At 55.2% G+C, this 22445-nt stretch overlaps 8 protein-coding genes across 8 annotated transcripts; 3 read left to right on the top strand and 5 right to left on the bottom strand.

The window, feature by feature from the left end:
* Positions 1 to 727: 727 nt before the first annotated feature.
* On the bottom strand, positions 728 to 1105 carry MFIFM68171_06985 (Cardiolipin synthase N-terminal domain-containing protein; the record flags this gene model as incomplete). Its single annotated transcript, XM_071062405.1, has 2 exons — positions 728 to 879; positions 940 to 1105. The coding sequence occupies 2 exons, from the start codon at positions 1103 to 1105 to the stop codon at positions 728 to 730; spliced, it is 318 nt and encodes a 105-aa protein (XP_070918506.1).
* Positions 1106 to 1627: 522 nt separating this feature from the next.
* MFIFM68171_06984 (uncharacterized protein) lies at positions 1628 to 2759 on the bottom strand (the record flags this gene model as incomplete). The annotated part of the gene is made up of 3 exons (XM_071062404.1): positions 1628 to 2047; positions 2098 to 2530; positions 2584 to 2759. The coding sequence occupies 3 exons, from the start codon at positions 2757 to 2759 to the stop codon at positions 1628 to 1630; spliced, it is 1029 nt and encodes a 342-aa protein (XP_070918505.1).
* A 1825-nt stretch (positions 2760 to 4584) lies between these two features.
* MFIFM68171_06983 (uncharacterized protein) lies at positions 4585 to 5486 on the top strand (the record flags this gene model as incomplete). Its single annotated transcript, XM_071062403.1, has 4 exons — positions 4585 to 4849; positions 4900 to 5097; positions 5167 to 5358; positions 5413 to 5486. The coding sequence occupies 4 exons, from the start codon at positions 4585 to 4587 to the stop codon at positions 5484 to 5486; spliced, it is 729 nt and encodes a 242-aa protein (XP_070918504.1).
* A 2471-nt stretch (positions 5487 to 7957) lies between these two features.
* On the bottom strand, positions 7958 to 8692 carry MFIFM68171_06982 (C-factor; the record flags this gene model as incomplete). Its single annotated transcript, XM_071062402.1, has 1 exon — positions 7958 to 8692. One exon carries the CDS (start codon positions 8690 to 8692, stop codon positions 7958 to 7960), a length of 735 nt encoding a protein of 244 aa, XP_070918503.1.
* A 2093-nt stretch (positions 8693 to 10785) lies between these two features.
* Positions 10786 to 12070, bottom strand: MFIFM68171_06981 (Tyrosinase copper-binding domain-containing protein; the record flags this gene model as incomplete). Its single annotated transcript, XM_071062401.1, has 3 exons — positions 10786 to 10941; positions 10994 to 11173; positions 11231 to 12070. 3 exons carry the CDS (start codon positions 12068 to 12070, stop codon positions 10786 to 10788), a joined length of 1176 nt encoding a protein of 391 aa, XP_070918502.1.
* Positions 12071 to 13561: 1491 nt separating this feature from the next.
* Positions 13562 to 14910, top strand: MFIFM68171_06980 (uncharacterized protein; the record flags this gene model as incomplete). The annotated part of the gene is made up of 2 exons (XM_071062400.1): positions 13562 to 14673; positions 14796 to 14910. 2 exons carry the CDS (start codon positions 13562 to 13564, stop codon positions 14908 to 14910), a joined length of 1227 nt encoding a protein of 408 aa, XP_070918501.1.
* A 480-nt stretch (positions 14911 to 15390) lies between these two features.
* MFIFM68171_06979 (uncharacterized protein) lies at positions 15391 to 17189 on the bottom strand (the record flags this gene model as incomplete). Its single annotated transcript, XM_071062399.1, has 2 exons — positions 15391 to 16394; positions 16448 to 17189. The coding sequence occupies 2 exons, from the start codon at positions 17187 to 17189 to the stop codon at positions 15391 to 15393; spliced, it is 1746 nt and encodes a 581-aa protein (XP_070918500.1).
* A 2183-nt stretch (positions 17190 to 19372) lies between these two features.
* MFIFM68171_06978 (uncharacterized protein) lies at positions 19373 to 22131 on the top strand (the record flags this gene model as incomplete). Its single annotated transcript, XM_071062398.1, has 4 exons — positions 19373 to 19723; positions 19775 to 20014; positions 20336 to 20941; positions 20995 to 22131. The coding sequence occupies 4 exons, from the start codon at positions 19373 to 19375 to the stop codon at positions 22129 to 22131; spliced, it is 2334 nt and encodes a 777-aa protein (XP_070918499.1).
* Positions 22132 to 22445: the final 314 nt, after the last annotated feature.

The raw sequence follows: 22445 nt of genomic DNA, 5'->3' as shown, positions 1-22445 counted from the left end.
CGATGATGGCGTTGGAGCCGTAAAACGATTGCGATATACGCGCCTGGTGAGAGGATCGGGTCGATGTTTTGCCCATCAACGGCTCGCGTTTGACGAGAGAGCAGGTCGTTCCAACTGTGACGGCGAGAACGGCCCGCCTCAGACGGGGAATCTAGTAGTACCACTACCTTTACGAACGCAAAGAGTGACTGCATGACTTCTCTTCAGCTCTATCCGGTTGTACTCATAGATGAAAGCAATGTCTTCCAATTATTGGTAAAATGCGATATCCCGCCTTAGGCCCATAGCTTCGATAGATTCGAGGTGGTAGCTACCTGGCTGTCAGGGTCTGTTGGCGATTCCCCTCTTCCCTTTCAACATCACGCCGGCAGTGGCCACCCGGCAAGGCATGAAGTAGTAGGGACCGAAAGCTGCCGGTCGGTGTTGAGAAGCAGATTCGCCCGGCCTGGCCTGCATTCGAAGACGGCAGCCCCACAACAGGGTCGCTCCTCGTCGGAACCTGCCGCTACATCAAGCGTCCGCGGAGAGTATTACAAAAACATGATCATTGCGGGCCTATCGGATTCGGGGACGTTACGGAGTCAGATTGTGGAGAAGCAATGAGATGATATCGGTCTATCGAATTAATATGTGCGCCGAGATCACCCGGACCGTTGCCTATCGCATGCATCGCGCGCGATATGTTGCACCTCGGTTAACCCTCCCCTCTCATTCCTAACACTATGACTTAAGTCAGAGCCTCGTAACCGGAGCCGCGCTGATAGTCTGAGCGATTCGAAAACAGGTAGTAAATGATCATGCCGAGGATCGGAAAGAGGAAAACGACGAGGCACCAGATCAGCTTCTGGACGGGCGGACGGCTCGACTTCAGGACCTCGACTGGAATGTGTCAGAATATGAGACCGAGACTATTAGTACCTGAAATGGGACAAAGCATACCGAAGACAATGACGTCCAAAATCAGAACAACCAAACCCAGAAGGCCGCCGCCGGTGCCGTACTGCCAGCTATTGGAGAGCGCTTCGCTCTGGACGGGGGCGGCGAGGCCGAGTGTGGCCAGGCAGAGCTGGAGGAGGAAGCTCAGAAGGATGGCGTCGTGAATCATGATTTCTTCGATGGATCAGTGGTGCTGTGTGGGGTTGAGGAAGGGAGGGGTTTGCTAGGTAAGGTAGGTAGCGCGGGACCTTTTAAAGTCGCTATTTGCTGCTTGGTGACGTCATGCCAGCATGACGCAACCACCACAGTTGCTCCAAAAGCTGGTTGCCTGTTCGCGAATACCCCGTTCGGCGCAGCCTACAAGTAGCACACTTAAAACGCTTCCGCCGGGGCAGCAGGTTATTCGAATCCTGCACTGCGCCCCATTTCACAATTTGAATGCGGCGTCGTGCCCATCCTTTGCCCTTTCCTCCCCGTTGCTATGCGTCAGAGGTACAGTACGGTACACGTAGAAATGCGGCATCTCATTCTCCAAACGGGAAGGCAAATACGAGGATACCAAAATATCTGGGGGTTGAGTTGAATAGCCGAATCATCATATTCATGACTATACGGCTTCGTCGATAATGCCCACATCACGCCTGTTTACCAAGAAACCTCACTCCTGAGTGGTCGTTGTGCCGCTTGCAACTCAAGTCGAATGAGGGACCCTCGGCGCCGCGTCTGATTCGTTTACGGGCCCGGCAGGCGGCTGCTGATACACCACTGGCTGCGGTCCGTACGGGTACATGGACGGCGGTTGCCCGTTCTGGTATGCGTATGGCTGTTGATACCATTGTGGCTGGAAGTAGAGTGGCTGTTGCACGGTAGCTCGGTGCTCTGGAGCGTCAATAATCGCGGTTGGATCGGACCATACTGGGTGGCGGAAGATTGCGGTTAGCAGACCAAGAACCGCAGCCGAGGCCCACAAATCGAATACTGGATTCAGAATCTTCTGGGCCTGGATCTCTTCGTAAGTCCAGTCGGGGATGATAGTCTTGAGGTCCACTGCGAGGACAAAGACGCAGCGGAAGAGCCACAAAATGGAAGCCGTGAGCAGCAAAACACGGATCTGCGCACGCGTCAATATCAGTTTCTAACAAGTGAGAAGCAGTCACCCACATTGCTAGCCGCAAGGTGGTCCCGGGTGTTGAACTTGGGCCAGACATATATGACGAGCCCCACGACTCCTGCAGCAAGGAGGGCCAGCGTAATGTCCACGATCACAAGCAGCCAGCCTAGAGAAGTATCGTCGAGATTCAAGCCGCGTCTGATCGCGGACAGCTGCGTAGCCCAGTAAGCAATGTCGATGACGAGAAGGAGGCCAGCCCCACAGAGGACGTCAATCCGCAGCAGCTTCCACCACTTTGGTCTCCCCAGGACAAGGTATAGGACGCCTAGGCCGGCGGCATATACCGCCACAGCGATGAGGATGTCGGCCGCGAGGATGATGAACGCGGATGTCAGCGATACATAGACGATCGCTTGATAGTGTCTCGTGCTTCGAGAGTTTGAAGCCAAAACAGCAGGGGCGACTATAGCCATCGCGACACCACTTTCCACCCGCAAGTCAGCAAGCTGCAAATAACCGCGAGAACCCTTACTCACATTGCTAGGACGGGCAGCGCGACCTGGATGAAAAGATGGGCCATCTTGGCAACTTGAGATCGGAACCCGGCATTGCGACGTAGGCTGAACGCCCAGATGATCCCAATCGGTAGAAGAGTGACGCCGATTAGTGCCGCGTTGACGGTCCTTCCGGCCATCGAGTCGAGCTCGCTCATGTTGTCGGTTTCTTTTCCCTTTTTCCCTCGAGACCAAACTCGGCGCCGCCAACGGGGATTGGGCATATTTATGCCCCATGCCTGCTCGTGGTTACTGTATCGCTCAGCCGCACCTAGCGTTCCTGAATCTTGTCTACCTTAGGCATATTTCGTCACGGCCAGGGCATGGCTTAGTCCCAATTAGAGCGCGCCGTCGCCGCCACAACTGCAGTCATGTGATAATAAGACTACCTATAGTAAGCAAGGCAGATCCCGCGACGGTGTCCCTTGGTTCACCCAAAGTTGGAAGTCAACTTGCTGCCCGTGCATTCGGACACACCTCACCTTGCAGCTACGCAGCTCGCCCTAACAGCTTTCTTCAATTTACTCGCGTCTCGCTCGTGATCTCCCTCAGCGCAGGAGCACAGTGTTACCTTAAATCCTGACTTTATCCTTCCAGCATATCAGCCCCTACAATTGAGCTGTGGGCGTTGAATTTGGGTATCTCGGAATAGGATAGCTGAGAAGCGGAGAAGGGCGCAGGAACTTGGGGTTGTGTATGCCTTACTCCATGCGCCTTCGTGCATAATTCAGCGACACAAATTCGGCCGATTCCACTCTATTAAGCGCACTACCAAGAATTTCGCAGTAAATCAACCTGCTAAACTTCAAGTTCCTGTAACATCAAGAGGTTGTCCATCTGAGGTCCGGAGTAGCTTCGGCTCGCGTGTATGCCGGGCCGAGGGCTCGACGACTAGGTCACTAGATCAGTTTGGGTCGACAGGATCGTCGTTCCGTCGATAATCTGCGAGCAACAATAACTCGAAACGCCCCAGAAGGCCGATCTACATAGGTACACTCTGCTTCCAAGTTGAAAACACTAAAGTAGACACGGTTAAGGAGTAGGGTGCGTAGGCAATTGAAACTACCTTATCCTCTCGCCTTGTCGAGTCCATTGATCAATTCCCGTCATCGGGTTGTTGGTGTGGCTAAGTATTTATAACTTTCCCGGCCTTTAACAAACCAGAGGATCAAGCCGCGAGACATGCACGTTGATGATCATCGACCCCGAGTTGATCATTTCCCCAAGCCTGCCGTCTCCGCCGGCGCGGTTTCGACACGTGCTTCGGCCTTGCGTTGGATTCGGGTATACCGGGCACGCCAGTGCCGAACTGCAATGTGAATCAGATGTTATTGCCTGCATATTACCCCTGGCCAGCGCCACCTTCCCCGCGATGCTCCGCTGTGGCCCAGATCCTCGCCTCGCGCCGTCCGCTTAAGCTCTCGGGTATCGTCTAGGACCTTGCTCCGGCAAATTCAGGCACACAGCACTCACGTTTCCGTGTCATTGGATCAAGTGGCCTCAGCGAAATATATTTTCCCGTTGCCGTATAACAGGGCGACGTCAGCCATGCGCTTGGCAGGGCCGGCCCTTTGGCTAAACGAGCCGGCACCTTGCGGCACTGGCCTGATGCGCCAACCGGGTGATAGAGTGTCATGTTTTGCCGGCGACCGCTCGAACCCCATTCCACGGCATGTTTACCTTGTTTAACATCACCAGGTCAGATGCGATCAGCCAACGGGGGGGCCTGTCGCTATCCATTTCGGCCCGGGTGCGCGAGACCGGCCCCATGAAATGAGAATCGTCTTTTGGTGACGTTGATATTGCCCCGGTTGGATAATTTTGCACACGGCAAGGTTTGCCGGGAATGTTGAACGATGGTCTGGACACGCCCTGACGGGTATAAAGAGCCGCTGATCCCCACGGCTTCCCTTTTTCGGTCAGACTGCTTGTTTACTAGTTCCCCGAGCAGATCCCAGTATTGGTACTTGAGCCGTTACCGAGATGAAGCCGACTTACTTGCTTGGTGTTTTGGCCTATGGCCTCCGTGTCGACGCTAGACACATTCCTGCTGGTGTTGTCGCCAGGCAGTGGGACGACGGTGAAGGCGGGTTTGGCGATGGCCCAGGAGGTGGTTGGGGTGGTGGCGGCGGTGGATGGGGTGGTGGTGGATGGGGAGGCGGCGGCGGCGGTGGTGGTGGTGGTGGAGGTGGTGGTGGTGGTGGCAGCGGCGGCGGTGCTACCTGCGAATGGACGGGCCACTGTCTTGGTATTGTTGTACCTTATCCTTGGTAAAGAGAGCTCGACTGACAAGCCCAGGTGACCCCTGCGAGACCGAAATCGACTGTGACGGTGATCTATACTGCCCAGCCGGGAGATGTGTCAACCCACCGGCGGCCAGTCAAACTCCCGTCGGACCAACCCAAATAATCAGGACCACTACCGTTTATGTCACGGCCAGGCCTACGATGCCGCCCACGACCGATCCCACCTGCGAGTGGACAGGGCATTGCCTTGGTGCGTTAGCTTCAAGGGTACAAGTAGCGGTTCGAGAATCGTGTGCTGACATGATGTACCTCACTACAGGTGATCCATGCGAGACTGAGATCGACTGTGATGGCCAGCTTGGTTGCTTCGGAGGTCAGTGTGGACCAGCGCCGCCTACCATTGTCACCACCACTCGCCGGGTGACTGTGCCATTTCCCACTCGCACAACCATCCGGTCACCCACTCCTACCCGGAGACCTACATGCGGCGACAATCCGCTCGCTTGCATCGGTGAGTGATGCCAAGCCCATGCCTGACATGATCTATGTGCTAACTACCGTCTAGGCGCTAGCTGCCGGACCGATGCGGACTGCGGCTTCGACCTGATCATCTGCAATGACGGTGTCTGTGGGCTTTGAGTAACTTCTTTTTCGGAAAATGTTACTGTTCGCGTATAGCAAAAATTTGTCGTCGGTCTTGTTCAGCCACTTTGATGTACGGAACTCCATCTAGCAGTACCCCAGTATCCCCAGTTGCGCCCAGCTCCACCTTCTTTACAGATCTTGCTCACTGCTTATTTCCGCTTCCGAGTCAAGGGACTTGTCTAGCAGTCGGGTAGAGCTTTGCAAAATAAACAAAACAGACTGAATGTGGAACTTCATACTTCAAGTTGTTCATTCCAATGATGTAAATTTCGCTTCTTTGATTACGGCCTCCGAACCCCCCGAACAAATGGCTTTGTCCATCAACAATAGACCACCTAACGCCTTTTAAGAAGACAATATACTCTTATAGATTCCAGCTTGATGTAGGTCTCTAGTAGAGACCTTTGCATCTTCACTCTACTACTGGACCGGGATGGACGCCAGTCGCACAAACTCTGCTGCATCACGACTTCCTCGGGAAGGAATGGATGCCTCACAACCGATAACATCCTGGGATCGAATCGAGGACGAGAATTTTGGCTACGACCCTTTGCCGCCCCCGAACTTGGTGGCGGCAACAATTCCCCCTTTTCACCTACACGGCGAGCAAAACTGCGGCGCCCACGTCGACGTTACAACCGATCAATCATCCAAAACGCGAAAAGAGAATCAGTTCTCGGTTCGCAATGCCTTAGGCCGACGAGATACTTCAAAGCCGAAATCGGTTTGCACCTGCTGCCGGCAAGAAACTGCTCCCAGTCAGCTACATGGTCTTCCTTGCGGAGATATGGCCTGCCGCAGCTGCCTTGAGGTGTTAGTGGCCAATGTGAAGCTCTCCATTGAGAAAAACCATGCGGCGATATACTCCGTGCGTCTCGAGTTGCAGGACATCCCCAGACGTCTGTCTTTAGAACCAGCATCGTCAGCGAGGGATGCACTGATTGAGCATCGGACCCTGCTCAGGTGCAAGCTCAATGAACTTGCTGGGTTCTTGTGCTGTGGAATAGACATGAAGCTACAACGATTCTCGGAGTGCATGAGGCCAGAGATATCTCGCGATCTTTGGCTTGCTTCTGAATGGCTTCGTGACTCGCTATGTCGCCAGCGGGTTTGCGGGTGGCCTGACTGCAATTCATACGTGCCTGCGTGCTGTGGATGGTTGGACGCTTTGGGGACGTACCGCTATCATTGTGCCACTTGTGGGGGCAATTCGATTATTTGCGCGAGGACCCTGCAAGCACCTCAGGCGAGATTTCCCTGTCTGCCGCGAGGGCAGCCTGCCTTGACTCCGTCGATGTAAGTGTCGTCTTCGTAATCCGACCAAGCCTGACTGTCTATATATAGCAGAGGAGTCTGAAGGTGTGTGCCCGTTACCAGACGCAAGTACGCAGCCAGCTCCCACTCGTAAGTACCGTATGTTAGCTGAGTATTACCAGAGATAGAATCATCAGTTACCATCCCATCACCCCAGAGTCCCTACTCAACTAATACCGTTATGTACAATTGCTTATCTCATGCGAGTCCGGCAAAGTATTTCAAATGGTATTGTGACAGCTCCCTGTATTTCATCTCTCGACAGACAACTATCTCAGTGTCACCTCGGTACCAGGTAGTATCCCACTCAGTGTGCCAATCAAGGGGCCGCTGGATGGCAGGGAAGCTCCGTAGCAGCTCCGTCTCCGTCCTTCTTGTGGGTCCTGGGCACTTCAATCACGCTAATGGCAGACTTCCACCAGACGCGCAGTCCCGTTGAGGAAACGTACTGGAGAATTCAGAACAGCACAGAACCTGTTGAGCTGAGCCGCGTGTTCGAGACGAAGAACCCTTTCCCGCAAATAGCACAGCTCTGAGCATCCCGTCAACCCCCAGACGCTCCTCTATGTACCAGGGCCGGGTGCTAAGCTGGGGAAACTGTCCCAGGGCAATCTGGGCACTCTGGTTAGAGGGCGAGACTTATTGGCGCAATGCGCTGGTGACTGGATACTGTGGTGGACTCATTTTTGGCTTGCACCTCAATCAAGTACGGCCATCTTTGCCGATGATCCTTAGACACGCATCCAAAATTCACGCCTATTCCTTCGCTCGTTACTCGCTCTACTTGAGGGCTTCCCTTGTGTGCAAGTTGCTCCCCGATCAGAAGGAAAGTATATCTGGAATTGTACCTTTTGTCTTGCAAAACGTGATCTAAATTGCAATAATTGATTACTGTTGTAGTTGATTAGACTTGTTCATCTAGCTGTGTGTTGTCTATATTTCTGCACTATTTAAGTACCCGCATCTTGAACAGAGTGAAAAAAGGCAGATACCCCAGCCCGCCTGGGTGATAATTCACCCCAAAGCCTACTACCGCCCCCTAATCCCAAGCCTGCCCCTGCCCCTGCCCCTTGAATCGGTAACTCTAAACGCATCCAAAGACCCAGCCGAGCATGGTTTTCTGCGCAACCTGCAACACCTCTCTAGCCAGCTCACCACGGCAGCTCGTCTCCCGTGTACAGAAAAAACTTGCCACTATCGGCAAGAGTCAACCCTGCCAAGACGCGCAGCACTCCCCTTGCGCTGTCCGCCACCTCGATGGCGGCATTCGGCCCGCCCATTTCCGTCTTGACGTGGCCCGGATCGACCGCCACAATCGTGATGCCCCTGGTTGCATCCCCGCTGGCCAGCTGCCGTGCCTGGTGTACCGTCAGCATGTTGAGAGCCGTCTTGCTGATGCTATATGGGGTGATCTCGGCGTCGATCCGCCCGTCCGAGACCATGGTCAAGCTACCGATGCCGGAGCTAATGTTGGCAACACGCGCGTTCGATGCAAGGGAGGGCAGCAGCGCCTGCAGAACTTTGGCAGGGCCTACAACGTTGCACGTGATGTGTGACGCCAGCGCGCCAGACGACATGTTGAGGCTCGTTTCTTGGCGAGAGTGCAATATGGCCGCGTTGTTGATCAGGAAGTCGATCTTGATGTCGGTCTTTGCTGACAACCGGATGCGATCTGGGAGGCTAGCGATAGAGCTCTCGGACGAGACGTCACATTCCAAAATGTGCACAATCGCAATCGCCCTGTCCTGAATCTCCCGTAGAGCTGCCAAGTCGCCGTCTAGCCTTCGAACGAGCGCAAACACGGTGTTGTCCTTTTCCTGGGACAGCTGTCGGATGTACTGAAGGCCGATTCCAGCCCGGGCGCCGCTAACAACGTAAACCGGCATGGTGAATATTTGATGATCTCTGTACAAATAGGCAGGTACGTCTGTCCGGAAAGAGATGGAGATTTTTCGATGGATATCAGGTCCGCTTCAAGTTGCTGCTCGACACATCGTCCACGACTGCAGCGCTAATATATCCTCAGCGGCGGCATCGTAATGCAACCGTGCTTACGAGGGGTTGGTGGGCTTAAAGTTCGGATTAGGCGCTTGTGGGCCTGCATTTGGGATGGAGAGCCGGCGAGGAGTCATTCCTCAGCCCTGCGGATGTTGAAGAAAACCGTCGAATAACTCCATTAGTAATTCGCAGCATGGCCCCTCTGTGTGAGCGGTAAGTGGATAATAAATATAAACCAAGTTCTTCTCCACCGGGTTACACTGCGTAATTACATGTCACGATGATGCTCCATCTCATCTGCCACGGAGTGCTCGGAATCTAGTGTAGGTCATCACTTAGGTAGCCACCGCTCGGGAGGGTCGGGCCGCATATTCGGCCATGGCCCCTCTACGTGTATACCAAAGCCTCTTGCACAGGTGGAGAAGGCGCACGAGGAGAACAACCAAGGCATGGATTTTCGGGACGGACATCCGGGTCTAAAATTGTAGGGATTGTAGCCGCAGGGGTCTAGAGACGATAGTACTTGGGTCCGAGGCGCAGTACATGCGCAGAAACCGGGCCTCCCACACTGCCCTGTGTATGCGGGTTTGTTCCTCGCCAACAAATTCCGAGGAAATGCTTAGCAAACAGTTTCCACCCACGGCCCACCTCCTGCGGGCGCTTATTCTCCTCCCGTACAAGCCAATGGAATCCTGGTGATTGAAGGCGTAATTCATAAGCGTAAACGACACCAGCGTATTCTTCGCCTCACCGTCATTCTTATATGGCGTTGAGCTTGTCCCTCTTGAATCTAAGGATTTGCTCATCGTCCTTCATATTTGCCAATATATGTAGCCAGCGGGACGTTGACGGATTCAGCCCCAGTTAATTACTGCCCTGGAGGGCCTCTGTTTTCAGACAGAACTGGATATGGCTGAGATGTGAGAGAGCACAGCAGGCCGTGAGTCGGCTTGAGAAACTCTGTGGCAGGAGTGTACAGAACCGCAGCAGAGCGGAGAGTCTCGGCGCCGGCCTTCACGGTTGCGTTCATGTACGCGAATCTACTGCCTCTGTTACCCCGGACCCATCGCAGCTGAACTGGTAGTGCAAATCTAGCGGACTGCATCTGCTGCCGGTTGGTATTGGCCACATTGCCAGTATCAATACTGCAACTTCATAGTTGACGACATTGTCATAAACGAAGCCTTCGCGGGAAGGGAAAGAGTCCTCCAGCTCCACCTGTAGCCGACCACACCCTTGTAACGCCTAGCCCCGTCGCCTCAGCGAGCGCTGGCGCCAGTCGAGACAGTTTTGCCGTCACCTCCTAGTTCCACCTCGTTCAAAAGACCGAGGTCAAGCGTGATTCCATGGTGAATGCTGACAAAGCCCGGGGCTGGCTGCTGGCTGCTGGCTGTCATTAGGAATGACAAACCGTGTGGACCCTGTTGTGCGGGTGGCTTGATGAACTTGATGAATGGATGGTAAATGAAATGGGAGCGACAGGATTGCTAGCATAGGGGGTCAAGTTAGCGATATATAAGAGACCGTTGGTCAGAATATGCTCCTAGGATGTGCTGGAATGCAGCGGTCCAATATGCACGGCATCCCAAGCACATCTACAGCATCCTGGTCCTTCCTGACAAGCTTGTGCCACAATCATCATAAACTACGATATGAAGCCTCTCGGTCTGGACTTTCCGCGGTGGTAAATCTGAAGGTCTAGGACATGCCGGATACCATGGTGGTGCTTACGCCAAGGGTGGAAAGTCACTAGGGCTTGTCGTGGAGGGCCATGAGCAAGATGGACTAACACATGTTGCTTTTCTAGACCATAGTATTTGTAGGGTAGTAAAAAATCTCGTTCCGTATTATTAAGCGAGTGAGTGGGAACAGCTTAGACACGGCGCCCTCAATTTTGTGCTTTGTACCAACAGTCTCAATCCAGCCCGTGTACCCTCCCGACGTATACCCCGTCATGCCGGCAAACTTCACATTGCCAGGCTCACACGTAGACGTAGCAAAGCGGCGTCCCGCCCACCGAGTTCATGAGGTTCTTGATCTTCTCCGGGGGGGCGTGAGGAAGAACGTCTATGGTGTCCTCGACGGTCACGTTGGGGCTTGGCGGTATATTCAGATACGTGCCTGTGCCATGTACATTCTGCACGGGGACTCGTCAACTCTACACATTGCATGAAGTAAAGAGCGCATACCTGACGGTTCTCAAAATCCAGCATCTGCCAGATCCAGTACACGCGGTCAAGTTGGTTATGAGTGAGCCAGAACGCGGGTTCATTAGGCGAGATGATCGGGTTGCGACCTATTCCACCAATGCCGCCATGGCCGCCGCCGTGACAGCCCATAGGTTCCATTGTGACACGGGGGTCGCCTTCCTGTAGCATGTTTAGCAAGCAAGCTTCTAGCTCGTAGTACAGGGGTTCAGAACACACCAGCCACCCATGAAAATCTCGAATGTTATCATGCCCGAGAATGAGCTCAGTCACGTTGCGGAACGTCGACCACCTTCGGAGGGGTTCTGCATTGAGATCCCTATCGAGACAGCGCGGATTTTCCTCCCTGCCCTCAACGGGATTCACAGGCAGCGGCCTCTCCGGATCGGGCGGAAAAGGCCCCAACCGAACAACCAAGTCGCTGAAGGGGCCCTGAAAAACGCAGCCACCACCTGTTCCAGGCTGAAGGATTACCGGCTCGGGAAAACCAATCAGGTTGAGCACCTCGGGCGGCCTGTTTGGCACAAATGTTCCATCGCTGCCCAGCGAGGTATCCGAGCCGTCAAAGAGGGGGGATTTGTGCGGGCCGTCAACATCGAGACCCCACTCCCAGTAGGGCAGTCCGCTATCCCAGCCACAATCTTCGAGCGCCTTCTCGTAAGCCCAGAGGTAGTAACGGTGAAACACCAGGAAGGTGGCGCTCATGTGGACAAGGCCGCCCCGCGTCGCGTGGGCCCAGACAAAGTCGTCGTAGAGTGATTTGGCACCGGGGACCTCACCGGGCGGGAGGATGCTCGGTTTGATCTGGACGCACTTGACCGCGGCGATGAACTCCCGGCGTTGACGCTTGGGTATGCTTCTCCATTCACGTCGGACCTTGACATTGGCCGAGTTGCAAGCTCCCCCAAACTGGCCGAATGCCTTGGCCACGGCGATGGCATTGAGCCCCTTGAGAGCCAAGCCCGAGTCGATGGCAGCCTCGGCGAAATCTGGGATGCTGGCTGGAAGCGCGAAAGCGCCAGTGGCCGCCGCGAGGCAAAGGTATGGCTTGACGAGCATAATTTGTGTAGGCGTGTTTAGTAGCCCGAAGAGAATGGGATGAACGGAACGGAGGAACCTGAGTTGGCTTACCCATACTTATATATAGGCACCAGCAGACCAGATAAGGAATATCCCCTCCAGAGTTAGCATCCATGTAAGTGTCTGACCTGACTGAAATTGTGATCTTCCCTGTCTGAGTGGCATGGTAAGCGCCAACACACTATTCAACATGTGCAACAAGTCCTTTTTCTTGGTACTAGTAGGCACGCGGAGTGATACCGCAGACGAAATCTTTCGTTCTGTCTTTCAATTTGTTCAACCAGCGGCGTGGAATGGTTTCCGATAGGACCATTCTCTGGGAGGGGGGGCAACGAGCAGTATCATGTCAGCCTGCAGCTATTCAGGGTAATACAAGGGTTTGGTGAGGAGAACCCCCTGGACGGCAGTTAAAATGGTACGGTAACACAGGACTATTGTTTCTGAAGTCTTGAGGTGCGGGGGTGGCAACGCTAAACTTTGGTTAGTTCAAAAGACCATGGCAATAATCTTATCAGTATGGCGGCCGTTCACTTAATACCGCCGGTCGCAATGTTGGACCTCGTTGCTACGTTAGTTTACTCAGGGGCAAGCGTTCCGGTCGAACAGGCCGTAAGATCTGAAGACCCTCGCTTCATGGGCTGGAGGTGAGGAAGCGGTGGTCGCAGCTAACGCGTGGCTCGTACGGAATGTGCAAATATCCACCGAGGTGGTCTCACGAATCCGGGAGAGCCTGAAACTTCCACGTCTAGACCGCATCCTAGCTTGAAGAGCCGTTCTGACTGAGTAAAAAATTCAACAGCAACAACGCCTCTAGTGTCTTTTTTTTTTTTTTTTTTTTTTTTTTTTTGGCCGCAATATTGGTGACGCTTAATCAACACTTTACACCGCATCATGCCTGCCGTAGATGATAGAAGCGTGATTGCTACGAAACCTCGCAAAGAGCGACAAGGAACACAGAACACAGCAATTGTATTTGGTGGGCGTTTGGTACCTAGGAAACTCGAACCAGCCAAGTCAACAATCTAAGCATACGTCCCTATTAAACGACTAAACTTAAGCTGTGTACTGGAAGGGTCAAGTAATTACGGGTTAAACTCTAGGCTGATCTTACGGTTTTGGTAAGTTGCAGATGGCTGAGACTGTGAGGGGCTGCGCCCCCTGCCGATGCAACTGAATATCAGACCAAGCTAGTCCTATAACACTGCAGAAAGCGATACAGGAGTAGAATTGGCAGCTTGAGATAGAGCGTTATGAATTCTAAAAAAGGAAGATGATGGATACGCCTGTACTGTACAACTTGGGAAATCCCCGCCCTCAGACTCAGCCAACAATTGAACAACGCTGATAGGCGCCAAGACTGCGCGGCTTACAACAGCTCCTCGAAAATTCACAAATCCACCAATTTAACGATCCCTCTTCCAATTGTGCGGGTGAGGCATCGGACCAGCCCCTCCGCTCCCTGCTCCTCCGATGGCGCTTGACCTAGGAACCGTCTTGGCTGTAGTTGAGGTTGTCAACAAGGCCATCGAGATCTACCAACGCATCGAGAGTCTCCCCCAGCAGATGACGCAGCTGGGGGGCCGCATGGAACGGCTAAACAAATTCCTCGTCCGGCTCGAGCTTTTCGTCAAAAGAAACCCAGCAAAAGCGTCCTCATCACTCTACTCTGGACAAATAGAAGACCTTGGGAAGTTGCTGGATGGTATAAAGGACAACGCAACAAAGGTCTATGACCTCTTCGAGCGTTACCAAAAGGGCATCCTGTCACGGTCCATGGACCTGGAGTTTCGCGCCAAATGGTTGTCGCACCTCTGGTTCTCCCTCATCGACAACAGCCCGGAAAAGATCCAAGCCATCATGGACGAGATTGAATATGACCGGGACCTACTGCGTGACTACATGAGTCTCATGGCCATCGACAGGCCGCCGGAGCCCACTCCCACCAGCAGGGCAGGCAAGGCAGGGCCAGGAAGGCAGCCATCTCCCGCTCCGTCACCCTCTCTCGTTCGGCCAAAACGAGACTACAAGGTGCTCTTTGTCGACCCCTACAACACCGAACGGAGCGTGGTTGCAGAGGCTCTGCTCAAGCTCTTCGGTCGGCGAACGCTCAAGGCAGGCGGCGAGTGGCGCATCGCCGAGGTCCAGTCGGCCGGCTTCTTCGTCAGGAATATGAGCGACTGCGTCGACGTAATCGACTGCCTGCAGTACAGTTTCAAATCCTTCAAGAAGGAATGGCGACCCGGCAACCAGAGGGCTGTGCAGACGGCGCTAGCGGCAGTCTTTGACAACAAGTGGTACGACTACCCCTTTAAGCAGGCTATCGGGGACGAGATCACAGCCCGACACTCGCGCGGCCTGAGGAAGGACATGTTTGGCCGCTTCGACTTCATCGTTGTTTTCACCGGCCGCGAGCACGACAACATGATTAAGCTAAAGGAGGCGCTGGGCAAGAACGCGGCAATCCCCCGTGGCAAAGGGAGAGTTTTGCAACTAGGGACTTTCCTCTCCAGAGACAGGGCCACCGTCCAGGGGATTTTGTACCCAAAGATGAATCCCGATGGCAGCCAAAACAGGGATAATTGGTACGTACCAACCTGACTGTTTTCCCACTTCGATAGCGAGGAGGCCAGGGACAAGTCGTCTGAACTGAGGAACGCTCAGCACGCTCAGCACCCTAGCGCTTAGGCTAACAAACAACATTTAGGAACGGCAAAGTGGCCGAGATCAAGACGGCGCTCAAGGAGTTCCTCAAGCGGGAGATGCAGTGGACGCCACCGCATGACAACGATGTTGTTACGAAAGACAGAACACCACCCTAGACGCATCTTCCGAGACACAAATTGTAGATTACCGTTCAAAGCACTGCTAGCTCTAGAGACACATCTATCGACAAGGTGCCAGACTATCCTTGGTATCCTCGAAAGACAAGCGTGCATCCTGCTTTTTGCCTACCTCTACCAATCGTGCTGATTCCACCCTGTCTATGCTGCAAGATGTCTCCATCCCCAGAGATCCGAGCAAAAGCTGCATGGTCATGATTGTAAAACGTACCGACGTCATCATTGAGCGCCATAAAAATGCGACGCTAAGAAAACCCTCAAGTAGACTGGGCAGATCGGGAGAAACCGGATGACTTTTGAAGACGCTACCAAAGAGAAAGACATATAAGTAGAAAATAGGGGTCAAGGGTTGTGGTGATACAGTGCGAGGCCAGGGATGGCTGAATCCGGATCAACTTTCGAAGACACGACTCCGAGCCATGCCGTCCTCGGACGTAATTGCCCGGTCCCGCGAAACCGTTATATTTGCAACAAGTCCATGTCCGAGATGCTCCGGTGCCGCTTGTGCATGTTGTTGTCGGTGTGGTTGCCGGAGGCCTTCCTCTTCTGTGACATGACGTTGAGTGGGCTGCTCTGTTGAAAGTCGGAGAATCCATTCACTCCTACCATGCTGTTTCTCTTTTGCCGGCGCTCTGGCGTGATGGCTGTCGTCACAGTTCCCATGCTCCCCGTCTTGATCCCTCTGAGCGTGCCGTGATAGTAGGGTCCGGAGAATGCGAGCGACTCTTGGGTTGCTTTGGCGCTGGAGATGAGCTGCTGGTTGATCTGGTTGCGGCGGAAGGCGCCGACAACGTCCGAGTTGTTGTCAAAGTGGCTGAGCAGGGGATGGACAGTCGGCGAGTCGGCCGCTGCGCTTGCGGTACTGGCTGCGGTCTTGGGCCGGGTAGGGCTAGAAAGGTCCCCATCCCAGCAGTCCGCTTCCAACTCCTCCTCGTCGGACGAATCGTTGTTGAAAGTCAGGAAGTCTTCGAGTTGGAGCTTGCTTTCTCCCTCGTCTTCCACAGCGTCCATGAAGTAGGAGCCGTCGCTCTCGTCTCCGGTCATCGCGTCAGAGGTACAGGGAAAGAACGCCTCGGCGGGACCGAAAGGTTGCATGTTCATAAAGTCGGCGAATGGATTGGACGAAACCATGGCGCCCATCATGACGAAGCCCGGGTTTCTCACCAAGGGGGAGCAGGCGGTTGGCGTCGAGAAATCGACGTGCAGCGACTCGGGCGAGAGATCTAACTGGTTCATTCTCCGGGGCGTGAAGATGATCATCTTGCCAGAGGCCGGATCGACTACGCCGATCGGCTTGTTGTCGGACCTGTCCAAGTTGAACCGACCAACACGCGGCTTGCCGCGACCGGACCGGACCGGGCGCTCCGTGTCGGAATCTGACGACACCTCCGTGTGCATCCGCCGCATCTGCTTCTTGCGCACGATCGGTTCCGGCACGTCTTCCTCCGTGGTATCCCCGTCGGCTGACGGACGAGCATTAGCACCAACCGCGCCGGCACTCGGCAAGCAAACTCACTCTCGTATCCATCAAGCTCCTGCACTTCGGCGGAGACAGGTGTCGACAACTGGGGGGGGGGCTGACTGGGCCTCGGTGTTGCAATCGGTGTGATATCGCCATCTCCGGTCACGTCAGAGTCGTCAGAGTCGGCCACTAGAAGGTCTTGCGATCCGTTATGGAAGTCCCAGAAGGAGCTCGTCGAGGAATTGTCATCATCGTCCTCGATCTCACGGCGAAACGAGGGGTCAAGGGCGCTCTGGTCGACAAATATGTCGGGAAAGAAGTCATTGATGCTGTCCGAGGTCTCACTCGTGGTCGAGTCGGAGTCGCTGTCGGGCACGCCGGTGAAACGGACATGGCGCTCGACGGTGGGGGTCTGGTCGGCGACGTCACTCGACAGCTCGGCGAGGATGTCGTCATCATGGTCCGACGAGATGCCATTCCAGCTTGCGCTGTCATCGGCCGGGTCGCCCTCCACGGACTCATCGTCTCCGGCTTCACTCTCTTCGTCCGCATCGTCGTCATCATCCTCCGTTAGCGGCCGAGGAGGGTCCGATGATCGCTTTCGCGATGCATCGGAAATAATATGCTCCTCCTCGGCCGCAAAGACATGCTCCTCGTCCTCGTCGTCGGAATCGCTGACGTCCTCGACGCCCGAATAACCATCGTCGTCCGAGAGGTCGAGAGAGGTGTCGTAGTCCTGGCGCTTGGAGGCTCGGACCGGCGCAGGGGGGTATTTTTGCCGAATGTTTCGGGACATGGTCTCGGCTCTGCAGGGGTAGGTGCTGGGCGCGAACGAGCGGCGCACGGTCGCGCCAAATGAGCGGCGGTGAACCTTGCAACAGCGTGCAGTAATCCAAGTAAGCCTCGGTGAGCTTGAGAGGCTCCTGCTCGTCTACAGAGCGAGGTTTAAGGGCCCAATTGGGTCGGTGATGGGCGGGGGTGGGTTGAGGTAAGGGTAGAACAAGAGGGGAAGGGAGGGGTGGCCGGGGGGTTGTTTAAGTCGCTTGGGCCTAAAGACGTGGGCCTGGGATGGAATCTGTGGATTTTACATCAAAGGCAGACTCTCCTTGTCGTGGGAACTGAGCCTCGTCCTCGGCTGCGGAGGCGGGCTCGAGACGGTGGGAGTCTGGAAAACTTCGTCGAGGAGGTGGCAGAATTGAATATCTCGTTGAGGCTGCTGGACTGCGGGCGCGCCGAGTGCATTGGCACGCCCGCAGTGGGCGCTTAAAGCTCAACGACGGCCGACGGCATCTTGGAATCTCGACGAAGTTTGGTATGGTACGATGATGAGAGTCTGGACGTGGTAGTGCGACTTCGTTGTCTTGCGGTTTGGTTAGTTGGGTTTGGAGAGGGAGAGGGCCGAAGAGGGGAGAGCGGGCCATCCGATCCCTTTTGAGTGGACTTTTTTTTTTTTTTTTTTCCCTCCCAGAGTGGGACCCAAGGTGGGATTGGCTCGGTTCGCATTGGAGCCCAGATTGGTGGGGCGAGTGCAACCGGCCCTGCAGCGCCGTGCTGTGCGTTTTGGCAGCTGGCAATTGTGCGTCTCAAAAGCTAGGTGAAAAAGATACCTGAGGTGGGCGGTTCCCAGTTCGGGGCCAGCGGAGATCCTGATCCGATACCTTCTCGTCACCGCTCTTTTCTTGCATCGTGTCAGGTTCAAACCCCCATTCCGGAGGAGCGCGGGATAAACGAAACCTCATCCGTCTTTAGAGAAAGGCTGTCTTCCTAGTCGCTGTTGTGCAGGGAAGGGAAAACGAAGTCATGTTTCTCTTGTATCCACATTCTAACCCACATTGCATTCTCGAGCCCTTCGCAGCAAACTTGTCGACTTGCGGGGTCCCTCGGCCGCTGCCCCGCCTCTCGACAACTCGCTTGCCAGGACGCATCGGAGGTGCATCGCATATGACAAAGGTTACGTGTTGATCATAACTGGAGCGACTACCTTCTCCACAGCTCAATTTCTATCCGGTTGCCGCATTCACCGCCGTCCAGAGCAAGTGGTCACGAGAGTTGCAGTCTGCAGTTGACGTGTAGAGTCCCGCCATGACCCTCCTATCTCCAACGTAAATGCTGTAATGGATCCAGCTGCCAGCTGCCAGCGATAGCGGGGTTGGGCAGAGCGGGGCAATGACTTCGCCAGCCAAACCTCTGGCAAGAGTGAAGCTGGGAGCTCAAGACGGTTGGCAGATGGGCACAAAGGCGTGCTCCTGGATGTGACAATCCCAAGAGACCTCGTGCTCAGACTAACAGTGGTGGTCCGGGAGACAGTCTGACAAGAGGCCATGACTCTACGCCGGCGGCGCTCGACTTGCACGAGGAATCTGTACGAAGCTAGGGCTCCTCCAATTGGCTACACCCCCGACCTCATTTGCAGCCAAGCATGGGTGTCGCAGCCACATTGTGCTTCTGGAAAAGGGAGCTGGGTCCACGTCAAGAGCCTGTAATAGAAAGGATTGGTTCGCTGAGAGACGCTGTAAATATTCTTGTGCGCCAGGCTCTTCCCGAAATTCCCGGTACGGCGCCGAAGGACCATCGGGGCAAGACATGCGACTAACGAGCTGAATGCGCTATGTTGTGTAATCCACACAAGGCCAGCTGTGGTACTCATGCTGCTTGGTTATGGCCGAGAACCAAGAATAGTAGTGTATAGGAGGCTCTAGAGTAAGGGTTGGGCTGGGTTGGGTGCCAAGCTTCCCTGAACTTGGCAGATCTTATCTTATCTGCATCTGCCTGATTCTTTGCGGTGTTGCCGGGGGAACTTGCTTGCATGTTCTTGGCATAAACATTTTTGGTGCGAATTCCGGGATGCGGTGAACTCGACGCATTGACGCGAAAGCACCCTTGACGCCTGTTTTTCTGCTCCGTTTTTCTTTCCGGCGCGTCTTCCACCAGCCCAGCCTGGAATCTCCTTCACGCCACCAACGACGGCATCAGGTTGCAATGGAGAGGGAACCCACCATGTCAGCGTCCACACAGAAACAGCACAACCTCTTTCAGGTCTACCTACGACTTCGGCCATCGCAGGGTGGCGCCGCCGGAGAACGGTTCTTGAATGTCGAAGAGACGGACAACGATGATCACCCCAAGCACATCACGCTGAACCCGCCCAACGACCGACGGCGGGCCGTCGAGAAATTCGCCTTTACCCAGGTCTTCGAGGAGGACGCCACCCAGCTCGACATCTTCCACTGTACCGGTGTGGTGAATCTGCTCGAAGGGGTGCTGGCGCCGTGCGGTGGAGATGGAACGGACGCTTTGCTGGCAACGCTGGGCGTGACGGGATCGGGAAAGGTTGGTTTGGCCATCGGGCGAGGAGAGGGACTTGCTGACATGTTGTCAAAGACTCACACCATCTTGGGCTCACGATCCCAGCGTGGCCTGACCCAACTTGCACTCGACGTCATCTTCAGATCCCTCGGCCAAAACATTGTCAATCCGGATTCCAGCCCGACACTCGAGCAGTCAATCGCGGCATCCGACCCGTCCGAGGCCGCCATGTTCGCCGCTTCGACGTTCCTCGATAGTGTGTATGCTGACACGGCACCCTTCCGGGCGAGCTCGAGAGCTCCTACCCCCATGATTGTAGGGTCACCTTCTTTTCTCCCCCAGCTTCGTCGTCAAGAACAAGGTCATCATTCAGCTGGGACAAGGCGTTCTCGGGGTCACAAGAGCATCCGCGTCGTCAGCCGAGAAGACTCGGTGGCGCCCCCAACACCCCCTGGGACTCTTAGCCAACATCCAGATCAAGCCGTCTGTGGCAATGCTCTTCCCCATAGCACTGCGCTGACTCGCGATCTGACTCGCATTCCTCGACATCGGCGAGCGCTCGATGGCGTCAGGCACTTTATGACCACAACTGCATCTATCCGTTCCAAGACAGGCACTAAACCATTGCATTCTCAGGGCGAGCCAGCACAAACCCCTTCTCGCCGACTACACCGGCCTTCAGCGTTCCCCCAGCAGCCGGACGTGAGCGCACTGTCCGTATCATGCGACCCTTCGTCCGAATACGCCGTCGTCATATCCATGTACGAGGTCTACAACGACCGGATTTTCGACCTCCTTTCTCCGCCGATCAAGTCCGCCGCGACGAAGGAGTACCGCCGACGCCCACTGCTGTTCAAGTCGACAGAGGCCTCGCCAGATCGGAAGGTTGTTGCCGGACTGCGCAAGGTGGTTTGCGGAAGCATGCAGCAGGCGTTGATGGTCCTCGAGGCCGGCTTGCACGAGCGAAGAGTTGCCGGGACCGGCAGCAACAGCGTGAGTTCGCGGAGTCATGGCTTCTTCTGCGTCGAAGTCAAGAAGCGGGCCAATGGCAGCCGAAGAAACGGGACGGAGATGCCATGGAGCGGCAGCACTCTGACCATTGTCGATTTGGCGGGTAGCGAGAGAGCGAGGGACGCAAAGACGGCGGGGGCGACGCTCGCCGAGGCCGGCAAGATCAACGAGAGTTTAATGTACTTGGGCCAATGTTTGCAGATGCAGAGTGATGCAGCGAGCAAGGATAAGGTAGGTCTGACCATTCAATGGGCCGAACAGGGGTTGGAACTGACCACGACTAGCCCAACTTGGTCCCATTCCGGCAGTGCAAGCTGACCGAGTTGCTTTTCTCCAACTCGTTCCCATCCGCGTCCGCCTATTCCTCAGCACGACACCGCAACCCGCAAAAAGCCGTCATGATCGTCACGGCCGACCCCCACGGCGATTTCAACGCAACGTCACAAATTCTCCGCTACAGTGCCCTGGCCCGAGAGGTCACAGTCCCCCGTGTTCCCAGCATCACACAGACCATCTTGACCGCCGCGGCTGCAGCCTCAGCCCCAGCTCCACAGCCATGCTCAAGCCCTGTCGGATCCCCGCCTCTGCACCACAGGCCCTTCTTCCCACCCGGATCTAGTTCGGGCTCCTCCTGCCCGCAACTCATGTCGTCTCCCAACATTGTCCGGACCGTCTCGCCCATGAGCAGCCCAGGCAGCGACGTGCACCGCACGACAATGGAGGCCGCAGCCCTCGAGATCGCCCGCCTCTCGGAAGACGTCGAGTACCTCCGGCAAGCGCTCGAAGCCGAGCGGTCGGCCCGGCAAGAGGCCGAGTCGCACCTGTTGTCAATGGAAGACCGTATGATCGAGCTGGAGCAGGCCATTCGTGAGGACTGCACGGCCGAGTTTGAGCGGCGGCTCGACATTGAAATGGCGCGGTGGCGTGCGACGATGCAGGTGGAGATGGAGCGCGGCGAGGAGCACTGGGGCCGCAAGATCGAGGTGTTTGAGCGGAGCATGGCGATCACGGTCACGGCGCCGAGCGAGGACAACTCGGCGGTCGGCGATGAAGACGAGAATAAGGAGAATGTCCTCCTCGAGGATATCAACGAGGAGAATGAGCGGTTGCGTCGTGACAATGAGGTTCTGCGGCGCGAGCTAGCAGCCATGAGCCCCATTAAAAGACAGCCGCTCCAGGAGCGCGGCAGCGATGCAAGTGTCGCAGCCAGGAGCAAGGCCCCCGCAGAGACCGGGAGTCCGCGGCCCGGCCGTATGAGCAAGCTTGATGAGGGCAGCTTGCGGCAGCAACTTGAGAACCTGCGCGTAAGTGACGGTCAGGGTCCGGCCCGCAGCTCTTCGGGGAGCGTGGGTCCCAAGAAGATGAGGAAACTCGCGACGAAGCGGTGGAACGGGGTTGGAGAGGATGACGACATGTTTTAAATTTGTTGGGTCATGTGGATTGGCGCTATCTTTCGGACTGCTGATGAGGCAGGGAACATCGTTGGTCCTGGATGTGTTGAGATACCACTTGAAGATTGGGCTGGAGTAACTTGGGCTGCCTTTGATACCGCCGGGATATTTGCGGGAATACTTTATGCTGCGTAATGACATACATCCTTTCTTTCTTTCACCGGGCACCGGGCACGAAATAGAATGACGCCCAGAATATGTCAGGTACCTAGAAAAAAAAATATATATATCACACCACTGTTGGACTGCTTGGAAGTGAGGATAGAAACACAATGTCGTGGTCT

The sequence above is a fragment of the Madurella fahalii genome (assembly GCF_045866475.1).
Source record: "Madurella fahalii IFM 68171 DNA, scaffold_3, whole genome shotgun sequence".
NCBI lineage: Eukaryota > Fungi > Ascomycota > Sordariomycetes > Sordariales > Madurella > Madurella fahalii.
Note: the sequence above shows the minus strand (reverse complement) of the source record. Positions and strands in the feature narration are given on the sequence as shown.